General features: G+C 37.4%; 3 protein-coding genes across 3 annotated transcripts in view; 1 reads left to right on the forward strand and 2 right to left on the reverse strand.

The window, feature by feature from the left end:
- LOC132199488 (innexin shaking-B) overlaps positions 1-4,000 on the reverse strand; it is a 111,338-nt gene extending 107,338 nt beyond the window's left edge. Inside the window, exon 1 of the mRNA XM_059624254.1 lies at positions 3,935-4,000. Within this exon, the coding sequence (XP_059480237.1) occupies positions 3,935-3,985 (51 nt within the window). The 5' untranslated portion in view covers positions 3,986-4,000. The remainder of the gene's footprint in view (positions 1-3,934) is intronic.
- Positions 4,001-9,149: 5,149 nt separating this feature from the next.
- LOC132200886 (BLOC-1-related complex subunit 5) lies at positions 9,150-11,276 on the forward strand. Its single transcript, XM_059626655.1, has 5 exons — positions 9,150-9,304; positions 9,357-9,560; positions 9,614-9,837; positions 10,134-10,322; positions 10,376-11,276. The coding sequence occupies exons 2-5, from the start codon at positions 9,365-9,367 to the stop codon at positions 10,589-10,591; spliced, it is 825 nt and encodes a 274-aa protein (XP_059482638.1). The 5' UTR covers positions 9,150-9,304; positions 9,357-9,364; the 3' UTR covers positions 10,592-11,276.
- Positions 11,277-11,310: 34 nt separating this feature from the next.
- LOC132200885 (sorting nexin-29) lies at positions 11,311-15,450 on the reverse strand. Its single transcript, XM_059626654.1, has 13 exons — positions 15,368-15,450; positions 14,820-15,259; positions 14,640-14,704; positions 14,338-14,580; positions 14,160-14,285; positions 13,923-14,103; positions 13,706-13,862; positions 13,522-13,648; positions 13,053-13,248; positions 12,810-12,996; positions 12,322-12,723; positions 11,973-12,112; positions 11,311-11,922 (listed from the first exon to the last, which is right to left on the reverse strand). Exons 2-13 carry the CDS (start codon positions 15,077-15,079, stop codon positions 11,826-11,828), a joined length of 2,181 nt encoding a protein of 726 aa, XP_059482637.1. The 5' UTR covers positions 15,080-15,259; positions 15,368-15,450; the 3' UTR covers positions 11,311-11,825.
- Positions 15,451-16,299: the final 849 nt, after the last annotated feature.

A 16,299-nucleotide genomic window follows, 5' to 3' on the forward strand; every position in this document is an offset into this window, starting at 1 on the left:
TTTTTAAACATTTTTGTCCGAGTCACCTAGAATTGCAGTTAGTATGATTGTTTGTGGGCAAAACTAGAAATGGAATTCAATTTAATTCACTTTAATACAATATATAATTTATTTTTATTTATTTATTGAAAAGTAGATTAGTTGACAATAAAACCTGGTCAAACTTCAGAAATTTTGACGTGATTAAAAAAATTATTGATTAAGCAACAGAGAAAAGCACTGTTTTTTTTTAATGTAATTCATAGAATAAAACTGGAGAATGCAGAGGAAATGAATAAGATGGCAAACTGATGACAAATTGCTTGGTGCGCAGGAAGGATGCACTCGCGCTGATGCATATGAGCGACCGATTGACCTGAAAATGCAAGGCAGCCCCTCTGGGCATTCGATAGTTGAGTGAAAGAAGGAAAGGGGGTGAAGAAATCAGCGTTGCCAAGGGAGCTTCGATAACAGGAATGAAAAAAAATCGTGCAAGAGGGAAAAACGAGAAGCTCAGGTGCAAATTTTCGATTAAAGTGGGTCAAAGACAGTTAACGAGCGGACGGATCATGCGATCTGCCTTTTATTTCGAGAGCGCGCGGTAGATTAGCTGTCACGATAATTTCTGTCCGATCAACTTCTCTGGCGCTGTAAAAAACGAGAGCGAGCAAATAAATAAAACACATTCGGCCATTTTTAGTGCCTGGGAGCGGATTTTGTGGCAATAAACCAGCCCTTTGTGCTTTTCTCATTGAAAATGAGCGCGGCGCATTAGAATTCTGACGCAAGCGAGAGAGAGCGAATCTAAATCAGATTAACTGCGCTCGACACGTCGGCGTGCAGCGGCAATAAATCATTGAAGGTCAATAAAACGCTCGTTCCGACCAGTGAAAGTGATCGACCCTCCATAATTAAATCCAACTGCTCCCTGTCTGCTAATTTGTGCGGAGAGAACTCTGCATTGACGATGTCCAGCCCAACTTGGAAAGCACTGAATCGCGAGTCGTGTCACGCGCTCGAACACGAACTACTTTTCCAACTTTTCTTCTTTCCCGATACGCACACGTGTCGGCCATATGCATAACAAGAGAAATCTTTTAAAAGTTTTTCCTTAAATCGCCCCCGTGCATCAGAGTTTGAGCAAAGAGAAAATGCTAAAAATAAATACACCCCAAAAGATGGCAACAAATTTTAATTTTTTTTTTATAAATAATTTTTTATTTAAATTTTTAAATATTGTTGCTTGATCATGACTCATGAAATAAGATTAAAAACCGTGGCAAAAAAATATGGTAGGGCCGTTTTTGATATATTTTATTTATTTATTCTTATCAAGTCGTGATGAATAAGAAAAATTTCAACGATGACAAAACAAATTTCTCGTTCAAATCCGTTCTCATCTCACGTAGCACATGTGGGCAGTGCAATGACTCACCGACTGTCATTCTTTTTGTGTTTTTGGCACCTCTCTTGCTATACGAGACAAGGGATTACTCGGCCATAATTCTGCGAGCCTTGACCCCAATCCTTTCTTTCTTTCCCTTTCCAATGCCCGATTTAAATTCCGGCCGCGAGCAAAAGAACGATGCACCGCCGCATGGGTTGTTTGCCCCCGGAATATCTGCACTCTCGACGCTCCACATATAATTGACCGAATTTCCCAAAGAACAAAGGTAGTTTCCCTCTACAAAAGCCACGCGCGCTTCTCAGAGTTATTTGCTTTTTTATTGCGCCGCGCCGCGCTGGGGATTCAGACGAGAACGTACCAGTCGTCGCAACGCGTCTTTAGAACTGCTTTTTCAACTGAAGAATTTAAAACTTCTTATTGTTAGATTCTGCAGAGAAAATAATGTAGCAGATTCAAAACAAAAAATGTATAATATTCAGAAACCACTATTATTACTTTTTTTATTAAATTGAGTTCAACTTTCTTGACTTAAATTGTAAAGAGGCAAATTTTGTATTAGTTTTGTTGTATATTATGTTCACTTTGCCCCATTCAGGGAACACAGATCTGTAAAAAGCAAGAATAATAAGTTTTAATTTGTTTAATTATTAAAAACGTTTTTCTTGTAGCGGGTTGTTGAGTGATAATAATAATTGTAGTTATTTTTTTTTATATACTTTTATACAAATAATTAGTAAATTAATATTTATTTAAAATTTTATAACTTATATTTTAAATACAAAAATAATTTATAATTTAAACAAAATTCTAAAAAGTCAAAAATAAATTAAGGGATAAATCAATCGAAAAATGAATGAATGTGACATAAAAACTTAAAATAAAATTACAAACAACTAATATATTAAATTTACGATGTGATTTTGAACTTAAAAAGCGTCTTAATTTAATTCAGAAACTGATTAGAGATAATTTTATTGTCATTTGCTTGATGAGTGTGTGAAATTTTTTTTTATTTGGAAAATTTTTTGCCCGTTGGGTGAGACTAATGGGGAGACGTACAAGTGACAATATATCAGATGAAGTGGAGGCTGATGCGGCCAAGAAGTGTATCGAAGCCTAAACTAAGCTTTCTGGCCGATTGCCCGTCATTGACAAGCACACGCACGGGCAAGCGAGAGTTTCACGCCTCGCGCCGATAATTTACAGCCGTAATAATATTATAACGCCGTCAATCCTTCTTCCCTCACCCGCTATAACCGCGTGAAAAGTTGTTCGACGCACCTTAAAGTACGCGGGGAGCTATTTTTGGCGGCCAGTGATTGTCAAGTTACGACTGGTTTTCGGGCACATTTCGTTTTTTCGAGTCGTTGAACGAGACACTTGGGGTAATCGGTCTCAACAGCTGCCAACTCTAGAAAATTATATACTAAACAGCTTTTATTTTATTTTAAACTTTCGAGTTTCGTGTGTTTATATCCTTTGCGGTTTTCTCTAACATTCATTCACATATTCACAAGCCTTAAATTTACAAATCCATCTTACTTCTATAATCATAGCCGACTTTTATTACTCTAAATAATAAGCTCTTACCTCGAAAGAGTATTCGGAATTTTTCTCCAAATCAGCCGCACCTGCACTATCAAATGGCGAGACATAGCGAGCTGGCGAGCTACCCGTAACTTTGGCATCCCTCAGCATGCTTGGCCAAAGCTCGACACTACAATGACCCCTCTTAGCCCGCGGATTTGCCTTTTTTTAAACTGTGTAAAAAGTGTGTGTGGTGACTTTTACCCTGCAGCGTGAGTCCTAACTGGATTACATCATTGACTTGACGCTTCGACGGGAAGAGAAGCTTGCAGCAGATTAAGTCCAAAGTTGGCGGTCGTGTGTCGCACACATCACGCCTGCAAAAATATACAAAAAGCAGCGTCGGTTCTCTGTTAATTGGTTTGTGTGTACAGCTGAGTGAGAAATCTGCCTGCAGAAGGTTTGAAAAAAGTGTGCGCCACATTTCACAGTAAAATTGTTACCGCCGAGTTAAAGTTTCTTTTTATTCAATTATGAAATTGATCTTGTTTGAAGAAATGACACTCAAGGAGATGATCATGGAAATGAAAAGATCGGGCTTTTCCTTTTTGCAAAAATTGTTTTTAGTATAAAAAAAAATGGCTCTACCAGTTTCGGTCACGGTCTGCGACCCTCTTTCGTGAGCAAGAAAAATAAAAAAAATAAAACACCGCATTTTAACAAAAAAATTTAAATCTTAAAACTAATGAAGCAGAACGTGACCAAAATTGGTAGGGCCGTTTGTTTTTTAATAAAACAATTTTTCAACAAGGAAAAGCGCGCCCGATCTTTTCATTTCCATGAAATTGGTCCTGCAAAATTTGAGATGAGTATTGTATGTTGCAAACTATTTGTAGCATTTTGAATATTTTAAGTGGTTTTATTTTTGATTAGTAGATTATCACAAAAATTTAGTTTGAACCGTGCATATCTATATAATTACTATGTTATTAGGATTTGGTACAATTTGGTGTTTCTTACCTTCAAGCTCGTTGTAAACGTTGGATAAAATCGGCTTTGAATCATTCGCATTTTATATGAAAACAGACGGTCTCAGTAGTAGAAATTTGTGCTGCGAGGGAAAACAATTGGTCGGTGCTCGAGTCCAGACCGACGGGACAACTGCACTTGGGGCGAAACTGTTGCAGTCGGCGTCACTTCTTGGCGAAATCGGTGAAACTGAATCCGTACAAGGAAGCGCATTTTTGCACTCGTCGAGCCGCTCGATCGCGCTTCTAACCGCCTTTCGTGTGCTCGCAGATATTTTGACACAAACTCTCTCGCCTGCTGCAAGTGATGTGATGGAAGATGAGGCCTGGAGAATATATCTTTGTCGCGCCATGCGATCGCACAAAGGGGTGATGGGCTAGGAATTTGCGTCACACGCACATATGATCTCGCTGGCGTGCGAATGCACACAATAACGCAGCCTCAAGGTATCCAGATTAAATAAAAAGCGCTCAACGAACTTCAAAATTTTGATTCAAAACCATTTGCAATTCAGTATCTTCTTTCACATGATGATTTTTTCTGCAAAATGAAGTGATTTTTTAGTTTTTGTCAGGCCAAAACCATGTGTCTTGTTGGCCTGTGACCTTCGATCTTGCCGAAGGCAACCTCAAATTTTGTAAAAATGACTGATATAAAATGATTAAAACCATGAGTGCTTTAAAATCGGTTTGAAGAATTTGAAACTCGAGGAGAAAATAATGATGGAAATGAGCATTATTCACGGCGTCACCATTATTTGGTGGAAAATAATAATAATTTCGCGCTCGTTTCACTCGCTAAATATTAATTAAGACATGTAATTTTTAAAGCGATTTTCAAAAACGAAAGCTATTAAAATGTATACAAAATTATATGGGAGGGGGGTTTATATTAATAATTTTTTAATTAAATTACGCCTTTGAAATGGAGAAATCGGGCTTTTCTTGAAAAATTGTTTCTATTAAAAAGAAAGAAAAAAAAACAGTTTCGCTCACGGTCTACAACCCTTTTTCATGAGCAAGAAAAATACAAAAAAAACATCAAAATTGAAAAAAAAAAATGGTAATTTGTTTTTGTTAAAATGTGTGTTTTTTTTAATTTTGCTGATTTTGTGTATTTTTCTTGATCATGAACTTTTTACCAAAGAAAAATCTTATTTTTAAATGTTAAGAAAATTGTGAATGTGAGCTGAAGTATTTAATTAAATTTATATTAGTTTCATTAATTATCACTGGCATTTTTAGCATTATAATTTTTTAATTTTGTTAAATTATATTTATTTGCGTATGGAGACAGTTTTTATCATTGTTAATTCTTCACAGATCAAATAACTAATAAAAAAACTGAAAAACGAAAAAAAAATCATTTATTCAGGAAAAAAGTTCAGATTTGAGGCTGAGCTTTTTGCGCGCCTCATCTCTCTTTGTCTGCTTCTCGCATCCCCACGAGATTCCAAACTCATCAAGTCGTTTGTTGGCAATCCGAGGCGAAATTTCGTCCGCACACGGCGTTCCTCTCAGAGGAATTCATCATCTCAGCGACACATTTCCCTCGCACCGTACCGCGAATTAAGTTTATTTAATGCGGCAGCGCGACGAGGCGACAGGAGAGATTCGAGAATTTAATAAGGGATTTGCACGGCGAGCTTTTATTCTTTCTGCGCGCGCGTTACTCATTTTCTGCACTCCCTCCGCATGAGGATTATCTTTATTATCTTGATATCGCATACAACGGTCGCGGTCGCCGACACAATTCTGCTGCAGTGAAAGTGGTTTCGAGATGGGAAATACAAAAGAAGAGAATTATGCATGCATGAAAAAGAGGACAGGTGCTGCTGCTGCAGATTTAATTGTGCCACTAGGGAGCACAGAGCACAGCAATGCTAAATATGGAGATTATGATAATTTTAATTTCAAACAAAATAGTCACTTAATTTTTATTTTATATAAAAAATACATTATTGCAGCAATATTTGAACCAGTATAAGCTGAATTAATGAAATCACTTATTAAAAACTGAATTTAAAAGGATTGTTCGGGAAAAAAAGCTGAATTGCGAGGCCAAAATTAAACACAAAAGTCTATTTTACTAAGCATGATTTGAGCTGCAAAGAGCAAAAAAAGAAACCAAAGAAAGCGGCAGTCGGAAGTATCAGGCAGTCATCTATATTAGAGCTTGCACCCCGAAAAAAGCCAAATAACTTGATTATTGTTATTTTCTTTTGTTTGTATTTTTAATTGTAAAACTATCTTTTATTCTCAAATTTTCTAATAATATTAAATTTGCATAATTTTGAATGTATAATGATTTACCCCGGTATGGGCCAGCAATTGACCTTGTGATAGAACAATAAACACAATTTTGCATATTGCAAAAGAAATATTATGTTTATTTAATAGAAGAAATTCACGATCTAGGGTTGATTCACAGTGATTAGAATTTAAAGATGGATTTTTGTGAGTTGTTTATTGTTTAAGAAAACAATATCCTTCAAACCTTGAATCCTTGTTTTTCGTAAGCAATTAACAAACCACAAAAACCTTTCGAGGAAAAGCTGACTTTAAATTCAAATCAACATTATTTATTTAGTTTATAATTCAAAATTTGTCAACAAATTTTAATTCTGAAGAATCAAGAAAAATGAAAAATTATTTTACTTAAATGGTTTTTATTTTATAAGTTTTTGTTGCTCATCGATTCAATATATATTATTTCTCTCTATCTTACTAGCGTCATTTGGAATCGCGGCGTAGCGGCGAAAAAGTCAAATTTGCAAGAGGCACGCGCCGGGCGGCATAAGTGGAACTCGAGGGTCGCGTTAAAAATTCAGGTAGATATCGTGATGCGCGCAGGACATGAATAATTTGGGTCACGTCGCCGTCCAAGGTGGTGCAGCGAGCAAAAAGAAACCGGCAGATTTTTGCTTCCCTCTTTCTTTGCTGTTTGTCACAGCCCATGTGTTGCCGCGAGTCCATTTCGCAAAGTGATCCTCTCACGACGACGATATTGATGCTGCGCGCGCGTTATTGATAATATTCCTCCATAACGCATCGATTTGCACTGCTCTGCGTAATTTATGAGCGCAATATGATATGTGTGCGTTTGCCCTGCAGATTTCGCCGCTCGAGATTTATCTGTCCTGGCCCGGATCAAAATCGGCTCTCGGTTTCAATTTGTACAGTTTGCCCTTTCGCCGCCGTGTTTGATTTATCCTCCTCCCGAGTCTGCTTTTTCTGCTCGTCCAGAAAGAAAAACTCGTCGCGCGCGGCTTTTGTTAGCTTCTTGTTATTTATGGAATTTTTAACTTGTTTAAACTTCAAATATTTATCAGAGCAAGATCAAAAGTAAAAGACGGAGAGGGAACTTTGCTTGATCTTTTAATAATTAATTTTCACGTTTCGGCGACGTGAAATTTTTGTTTGCTTTTTGCTATAATTACGAGGAAGCAAGCCAAGATTATTAGCTGCACACAAAACTAGCCTGTTTGTTTTGCAAGCATGTTCAAGATCAATAAGATGAAATAAACCGTCGTTCTACAAATATTGCTAACAATATAATTAAATTAATATTTTTGAGAATTTAAAACCCAGGCCTTTCTTCTCTTCCAAATTTATTTACTCAATATATATTGACAAAAAGGTATTTTTGACAATAGTTTTTTTTATTCTGCAAAAATCACAAAAAAAATTCAAATTAGCAACAGGAGAATTATTTGAAGAAAAAGAAACGTAATTATATTTGCACAAATATGTCGTCTTTTTTATTTTTGTGACCAAAAGCAGAGTAAAAGTTCTGAGAATATGCTTTTTGTCTAAATTAGACTATTTCAACAACAGAAGAAAGTAGGTCGTATTTTTTATTCTTTTTGTGGTTTCTTCTCTCGCCCATTTCAACCTGGAATTGCCAATTTTGCTCTCTTTCTTTTGTTTGGCGGGGAGAGCGACGGGTTAAACAGCAGCAGCCTCTCTTTTTTTAAACTTCTTTTCTCGCCGCTACTCCCTCGCCCACACACACATTGTATTTTTAGACACCTGCGAATAGACATAACAACGAACAATGGCACACACAAATTCACACATCCACCTCAATGCACGTGCTTGCTCATTATTTTTTGCTGCTTTGCTCTGCAGATGGGCACACCACGGAAATAGAAATAAATAAATGTATTTTATATTTTTTTGAAAACAAATTTAATGTTAATTACGAGCCAAATTTATAAAAACACACGTTTTAATAATTTTTTTTCTTTATACGTTAACTTTGCGTTTGGCGAAGGAAGGAAATTATTTTCTCTTAGTTTTTAAGCATTAATAATACCCAAAATATCGTAGTCATATTGAGACTGTTTTTTAGTAGAGTGCAGATAGGATTTTATTTCTTAGTCGGCCTCAGGATTTTGTTTTGAGAAGGGGGTGCATTAATATTAATACTTGTAATACATAATCCTTTTTTCAACTTAAGTCTCTCTGGCAATCTGAATGATTTTGAATTAATTTTTTGTTCCATTTCGCTGTGTTTGACGTTTTGGTTCGGCAGAAGAATTAATTAAAAATTTTCTTATTCCTTAATTGAAACCTGATACTCTAGGACCTTTTATTGAGTTTAATCAATAATAAGAAATTATGGATTATTGAAAAAATACCAATTTGTTGTTAATTTGGTTAATTAGTTAGTGTGAAGTGTGAGTGTGTGTGTGTGTTTCTTTTTTTTTTGTAATTTTAGTGTAGTTGTGTCGTGTTTGCGTTGTTAAGTGTATTACAGTTTCGATACGTTTTAATTTTTCAATTAAGAAATTTTAAAATTGGATTCGGAAACTGAGTGAGAAAACCAATGCTTGGAAAACGAATTAAAATGTCCAAATTTCCAATTAAAAGTTGTAATTTGGACATTTTAATTCTGTTTCTGAGCATTGGTTTTCTCGTTCAGTTTCTGAATCCACGTTAAAATTTCTTTTGAAAAATAATTAAAGTTGAACCCAAAAATAAAAAAATAAAAAATTAATTGAGTGGTGCCTTCTGTACCACCAATAAAGGGCACAGGCCGACAAGACTTTGTCTTGGCCTGACCCTAAAAAAAAAATAAAAAAAAAAATTATTTGTTTGCGCGTACCCTGAATTTCCGGAATTTCCCACAAAGAAACCTGCGCGTCCGTCGTGGGTTCCTCGGTTGCCGCCTCCGATGGCCACGCCCCCATTATAAGCGATCATGTTTTGTTTTTGTTTTACTCCTCACACAGATTCCACCGAGTCGTGTATTGATTTTGATTAATTTTAGATTCGAAACTTAGAGGTTTTGGTTGAATAACTCCTCTGCAGGTATCGAATACCATGAGCTGAATTTTACCAACAACTCGACCGAAAGGTGAAAATCAAATTTTTCTCTGCATCTTTAAATTCACCCCCAATTTTCGCAGACAATAAAATGGGAAACGAGCACAGCAATCAGCAGCCGGGCCAGCCTGCCAGGTCCAAATCGCTTACTAGGGCGGGAAGCAAAGGCCCTGTTGGCCCTGAAAGCGACCTGCAAGATGACATCAGGTCTGCCTCGCCAGGTCCGAGCGTTTGTTCCGACTCGGAGCTGCCGTACATATCTTACACGGTCAACAGACCCATCGGCGGTAAATTTTGTATATAAACCTGAAAGGCTTATTTTTCTATTTCTAAGAATTAGATTCTCCAAAGCTGCAGCAGAAACACCTGCAGAGGGGCAACAAGTCTGCCACCTCGTCGCCAGTCCGAACTCGAAACCCACTGATGACGGCCAAGTCTGTGCAGAGCCGAATTCGACCAGCCAGTTTTCCAAATAAAACAACCAAGGCGCACACAATTGTGGTGGTTAAACCGGCGGTTGAAACCAATGATTTGGAGACTGATGAGGACCAACAAAGGCTGAGGGTATTTGAACATTTTATGCACTTCCTATTCGAATTCTCAAACTCTTCAAATTTTACAACATTTTAACAGTTTTTATTAAAAACTAAGTCAAATAATTCCAGTGTCTTAAAAACTTTTTAAGACACTGGAATTATTTGACTTATTTTTTTGAATGCATAATTATTACGGAAAATTGTCTGTTCTCCAGTCTATTGCATTGTTTTTTTTTGTGGAAAGTGGAAGGGGAAAATCAGACAGTTTTCCGCGACAGTGATGATAAATTTTTGAATTTTCTGCTATAGTGAATATTTTTCCAGCACACACCAATGTTTCTACCAATAATGAGAGGAACTTTGAACTTGCCCGCTGCTCGCGATCCTGAAGTGCTGGAGAGACTTGACCCTGGCGGCCTTGTGGGCCTCGGGTCACGGTATCAGCAACATTTAGCTCGGTGCTCGGACATGGTTGCAACTGAGCAGAACCAACTTGCTGCACGAATCAAAGAAGTGTGCTTAAATCTTTGTTATTAAACATCTTTTAAAAAGTGCAAATTTTTTAGGTGGATACTGGTTTAAACCGGTTGATGGGAAATTTGACTGAGCGGCAGAAACGATTTGCCAAGTTGGCGGAGAAAATTGGAAAGGTTCATGAGGTGTCGGGGCAGCTAAACAGATGTCATTCTCTCTTGAACCACTTGATTGAAAGTATGGAAACGTTGAACAACTCTCTACCCATTGATGATCGGTTAGAGCCATTTGTTTGGACCACAGGCTAGTGGAAACATATACTGAAAGGACTTGATATGATTTAAGACTTCTTCCTCCGCATCTCTAGTCGACTGTACAGCCTGTATTTACATATAAAATTCATTTGCTCATAATGGCCACCCTGAAAATAATACATATTATTTTCTAACCACAAACGTTTAATTAGATAGGTGATAAAATATTATAATTTGCCGAAATTTAAATTGCCCGTTAAGCTCCACTTTCTTCATCAAATTTAGAAAAAAGCTTGCTAAATCATGAGCTCAACATTGTTGCACAAGAATGAGTGCAGCCCTCTCACTGTACATAGAATTGATTGAGTCAAACATTTTTTTATGGAATTTTTCACATGAATTAAGGCTGCTAATTGAGTAGATTTTTTGTTTCGGAAATACAACCAAAATCGTCAAGAACCAAAAGCCCGCGCTTAATCTTTCACCTCTGAAATTTTTCATTTGATATCTGTTTGGATGTGAACAAGTGAAATGTTCCAAATCGTGCCGAGATCTGAGCTCCGATGGCGGCGATGGCCACGGTAGTCATGTCAAACAAGAAATAAGGACGATTTGCAGAGCTTTAGGTTTCTTTCTCGGTTCAATAGTGCAGCCTTAATGACTAGGCACTAGATTTTCTGGAGTAATAATTATTATTTGATAATAAATGCTTCATCAATAAAGATGAGAGAGTAAGGTCGATCGTTTATCTTTTTAGTTTCTGTAAATATATAAAAAATTATTTATTACAATTTTGAGTGACTCGAATATTTTATTCAATTCAATATTGAAACACAAAGAAAATTAAATATTTAGGTACATAGACACAATTATACAATAATATATAATATCGACAGTATTATTTGTTGCCTACGTACTTGCCCAGATAAAAGTTTTAATACAATATAAATATATTGATATCACAAGATAGTAATAATACATTTTATTATTTTACTCACAGAAATAATGGCATGCTTACCCTGCCTAAATTACAACGAAAATAATATTTGTTTGCTTGCGTAGAATTTTTAACACAACAGAAGGGTAGATGAAAAAATTTCCATTTGAATTAAAAAAAACAATCTCACAGTAACGGAATGATTCCTATAGTTTCAAATCTATGCTTGATGTAAGCAACAGCAAAATCTGTAGAGTACCACTATTTTGTACTACTCGATTAAACATTAAACCTCGGTATCCACCTACTGCGCTCGTCATAATCCTGTTTCGTAATTAAAAAAAAAATCAATTACAAGCCTGTGTACAAAGGAATGTTTGTTCGGGGACTCCTGCTAGCAGAACTACTTCTTGCCCTGTTGTTTCTTTCACGTACGTGAGGCCCTTCCCTAAAATTGATTGAAATATATCTTTAACTAAAAATAATATTCTTTCTTACCCGAAGAAGGGTAAAATCTGAATGAGCAGTTCCTTGGAAGGAGATTCGTCATCCTGCATGCTTTCCTGTACCACATGATTGACGACGTGTCTCAAATATTTCTGAAGTCGAAGTCTGCGCTCCTCTACAAACCTCGCGTCCTAAAATAAAAAGGAAAATAATAAACCTTAGAATTTAGCTCCTTTTTTTTCAAATATTTAAAAAAAAAATTAAAATGGCTTCATTTTTTATTGCCCATCTATATTATCTGAATATAAATAAAAAGTTAAATACTCGATAAATCTTTGCAAAAAAAAATCAAAAAATGTAGGGTGATTAAACGCTGAAGGACATATGGTTAGTTATTAACCTTGTTTCCAAGCGTTTTCTTGGGAGGGAAGTCAAAGTTCTTGACCGCAGGGTGCCTTCTCTTGAGATCGCGGTGTAAGGAATGAAACTGGGCGTAGCGCCGGTAGACGTTCCACTCCTCGTTCTTGATGCGTACGTACACCTGGTACACATGGTGGACGTCTGAGGTTCCGCCCGTGAGGAAGGCTGAAGGCACCCAAATGTGGACTAAAGCACCCGTGGCTTGCAAACTGGATGGACTGTCAGGGTCTAGTAACGAGTCTGACGCCTGCGAGGAGATGGGCAGAGGCCCCCTCAGCAGCTCCAGCTCTGCCCGCAGAAGAGCAGCAGTCGACTCGCTGTTGTGCAGGGCCCGCTGCAGTCGTTCGTTGAATTCCATCAACTCCCCATGCATTTCTGCAACCTGGAAATTAAATTTTATTTAAATACATTTGAGAGCTAAAAACAAATCAAATAAGATATCCGAGATAATTAAAGAAGAAAGCATACCTGGACAAGTTTCTGCTCGTATTGGCTCTCTTCATTTTGCTGCTGTCGTGTTTCTTCATCCTGGACGTACTGGTTCAAGGCTGGAGTTAAATCAGCTATGATTTGATGTGCACTGGTGCCATCCTTGTTCAGCATTTGCACGGCAGCCACATACTTTTTGAGCTGATGCTTAAGCATCTCATTTTCCCTTTAAAAAAAAAGATCAACATCATATGGCTCTTTAAAAATTTATTCAATTCGAACCTGGTGAGTGCCTGGAGACGAACTTGCAACTGGGCGACTTTGTCCTTGCTTGTGCGCTTCAGTTCGACCAGTTCTTCGGAAATTTGGCAACCAAAGGACTGCTCTTGTCTAAGGGACGAGCGCAAGGCTCTGTTTTCACTTTCGAGCGCTGAACACTGAGAGAGCAAGGAGTGGAGGGCAGTGACTGGATCTTCAGCTGTAATAAAATAAAATAAATAATCAAAATAAATAAAAAATTAACAGATTGCAAATACATTTATTATTGAGGACTAAAGGTGTAGAACATTAACTGCCAGAATATAAAATTGTTTACAAATAACTGCGACAATCGAGCTGTTAAATTCTTTTTCAGAATTAAGTTCATGAGCAAAATCTTTAAATTTTAAACCTTGAGAAATTACAAAATCTAATTGCTTCACCGTGAGCTGATTTATTAAAAGTGGTTCATCTTAGTAAAAATTTAGCTTACGAGGCACTATCAAAGATTCTTCGTTTTTCTCGCTCTTGTCAGGGGAAGGAGGAATAACAAGCTGGGCACTCTGCTTCTCCAGCAGCTTTTGAGTCGCCAACAGAGCAGCCGCAGCACTATCGAGGTCCTTAATTAACAAAATGTTATTTAAGTTTTCTTAATTGCACTTTTTTTTCAACTCTACCTCTGAGTAACTTGGCACTGATATAGAGTCTTCCTCGTCAGTAGCAGCTGCTGCAATGTTGCCATTCGGGAAAACTGGAATTAATTCCCCGACGCCTGCATTTGTGACTGGAGTGAGAGTGGCGCCCTGATTTTTGCCGCTGCTCTCGGCAGGTAGCCTAAAGCAAATATGAACAATAAATTATAATTACGTATTTGGAATTTAAGGAATAATTTACTGTGATGATGTTGGAGGTTGCGGGCTGATGGGCGAGTTGAGGCAAGTAGGTGGCGCGCTGGAGAAGGGATATTCTGAAATTTCAGAAGTCGAAGAGACGGGGGTGCAAATGTCATCGTCAAAAGACACAATGGTGGGAGGAGCTTTCCTTCTCCTCAAATGCTGCGGCCGCTGCTCATCCTCTGCGTTTGTGAAAAAAGTTTTAAAATTTAAAAAGCATTCAAATATTTAGATTTACCACTGGCGGATAACTTGATTTCTGGTTCCAACTGACCGAATAAGGCACTTCTGCTTATTCTCTCTGGATCCCCATCATTCAGCATGTTATTGTCGACATTAATGGCAAACAATACGGACCCCAAGCCTGTCAATTATATGATTAAAAACTGTTTTAAGTTCATCTTTCCAAAATTTACCAGCTGCCATCGTAGTCAAGGTTGAGGCCCTTTCTTCGTCACGCAGAAAAGCCCAGGTATGGTAATGGTAGGACAAATTGGGAGCGGCCCTGAGGAAATTCAGACCTCGTTCTAGAGAGCGTTCATTCAGGGAAGCTCTTAACCATGCCCTGCCCCGGCCCCAGTCCGTGCAGACTCTTTTGAGCAGGAGGAACCGCTCAGATTCATGACGAGTCAATGTCTCTCGGATGAACCTCCAAGGGGCTGCAATCAAATGATAATTGAATCACAAATATCCATTATTAAGCAATCAAATATCCCACCTGGATTATCCTGAGGTAGAACTCGACTTAGGCTCAAACTTGAGGAGACTAATTCAGTCATATGCCTGAAATAAAATTAAAAATCTTATTAATTATTTATTTAAAAAATTAAAGTATAGTAACGAACAATAATAATTTAATTCCTTTTTTGTATCATAGAGGAAAAGCTACTTTAAAAACCTTAAAGTGGACGCCTGACCATTTCCTGGTCTCATCTTGAGGCCGTGCAGCAGGACAGCTTCGAGGGCTGTGCACAGCACGGCCACACACGGCTCACTCTCGGTGGCCAACTGCGATCGGCCGCCGAATCGCGTCTGACAAGCCTTGACTGACTTGAGCAAGGATGCGAGTAGCTTTTGGCGCTCATCCTCCTGCTGCTGCTCCAGCGCAGAGTTGGACGAAAGAGAGCCAGGAGGGATGACGGCAGACATCATGGTCATCCTTAAAACGCTATTCACATGATGCGCCGCTCCTCGTTATCAGTCGACCAAGGCGGGCATCTTCAAGGGGACGAGACGCGCTTCTTCTAATTTTATCTCGCTCGCGTTTTCAACGAGTCATCTTTGAATGAAGTTTGACCTCGATGGGCTTGCTGCGTGTCTATGAGTGGTGGAAGAAATCTGAAATTATTATTTGCGTTTCGATTAAACAATGACAAAGTTTTGGCGAATTTTAAGGCTGAAATATTCTGCTTTAGATCCTTCTCGAAGCATGATTTTAGTACTTACAGCGATCAAAAAATTAAGGAATTGAAAATTGTTTTCCAATGTTTTGCTTTCACCTCTCCGCCCCCTATTTTACGTGATTCTGTGACGTCACGTGGGTATGATTCTTGGCGCGAAATTCTAAAGTAGGGAAATAAACAAAAGAACAGAGGACTTGGCTGGGACGCAGGCGCTATTTTGTTGATAAGAAAAAATCGTGCGTATTTCCGTGAGAAACAACAATGTTGATGATTCATATTTTTATAATTTAATCATTCTTGCCGTAATAATATTATTTTAATAATAATCAAATGAAGCAGCTGGAGGGAAAAATTATAAATTAAATGTAGAAAAATAAATTTTGTGGCGCTTTTTTACATTATGAAATAAAAAAAACATGAAGGGCCTATTAAAAAACCTAATCCATGTTTAAAGTTTTTTTTTGTAGATTTTTCTTAATAAATTAAATAACATTATCGCACGTGTCTGTTTCTTGAAAGTGGGGCAAGGTACAGAAACGACAGCAATGCAGGGGATGCAATTCTACAGCATCATTTTTGCACTGTTCATACCGTAAATGGGTCACAAGCGCCACTGTGAGAAAAGCCAGCCAAATGCAGCAAAGAAATTTTTAATTTATCCATGAGCAAGACGCAATGAGATCAACGGCATAATGCAATCATTCTGCTCTTATATTGCATGAATTAGGACGCGCTTTGCTCACATCATGTGAGAAAAAAAAATTTATAAATCACCTATTATGCATATTTATAAAATATAGCATAAGAGAGGCCTCAAAAAGCAAAATTAACTAGTTTTGCAATAATTAAAACTATAATTTTAAGAAGACAAACTAATAGCTTTAGACACCCATTTTATACCTAGTTGTGTTCAATAAAAATACTATAATTTTATACATAATATTGAATCTTATTGATCGAGGCTTAATTTTTAAC

This window comes from Neocloeon triangulifer, unplaced genomic scaffold (assembly GCF_031216515.1).
Source record: "Neocloeon triangulifer isolate White Clay Creek 2 clone unplaced genomic scaffold, ASM3121651v1 ptg000014l, whole genome shotgun sequence".
NCBI classification, from domain to species: domain Eukaryota; kingdom Metazoa; phylum Arthropoda; class Insecta; order Ephemeroptera; family Baetidae; genus Neocloeon; species Neocloeon triangulifer.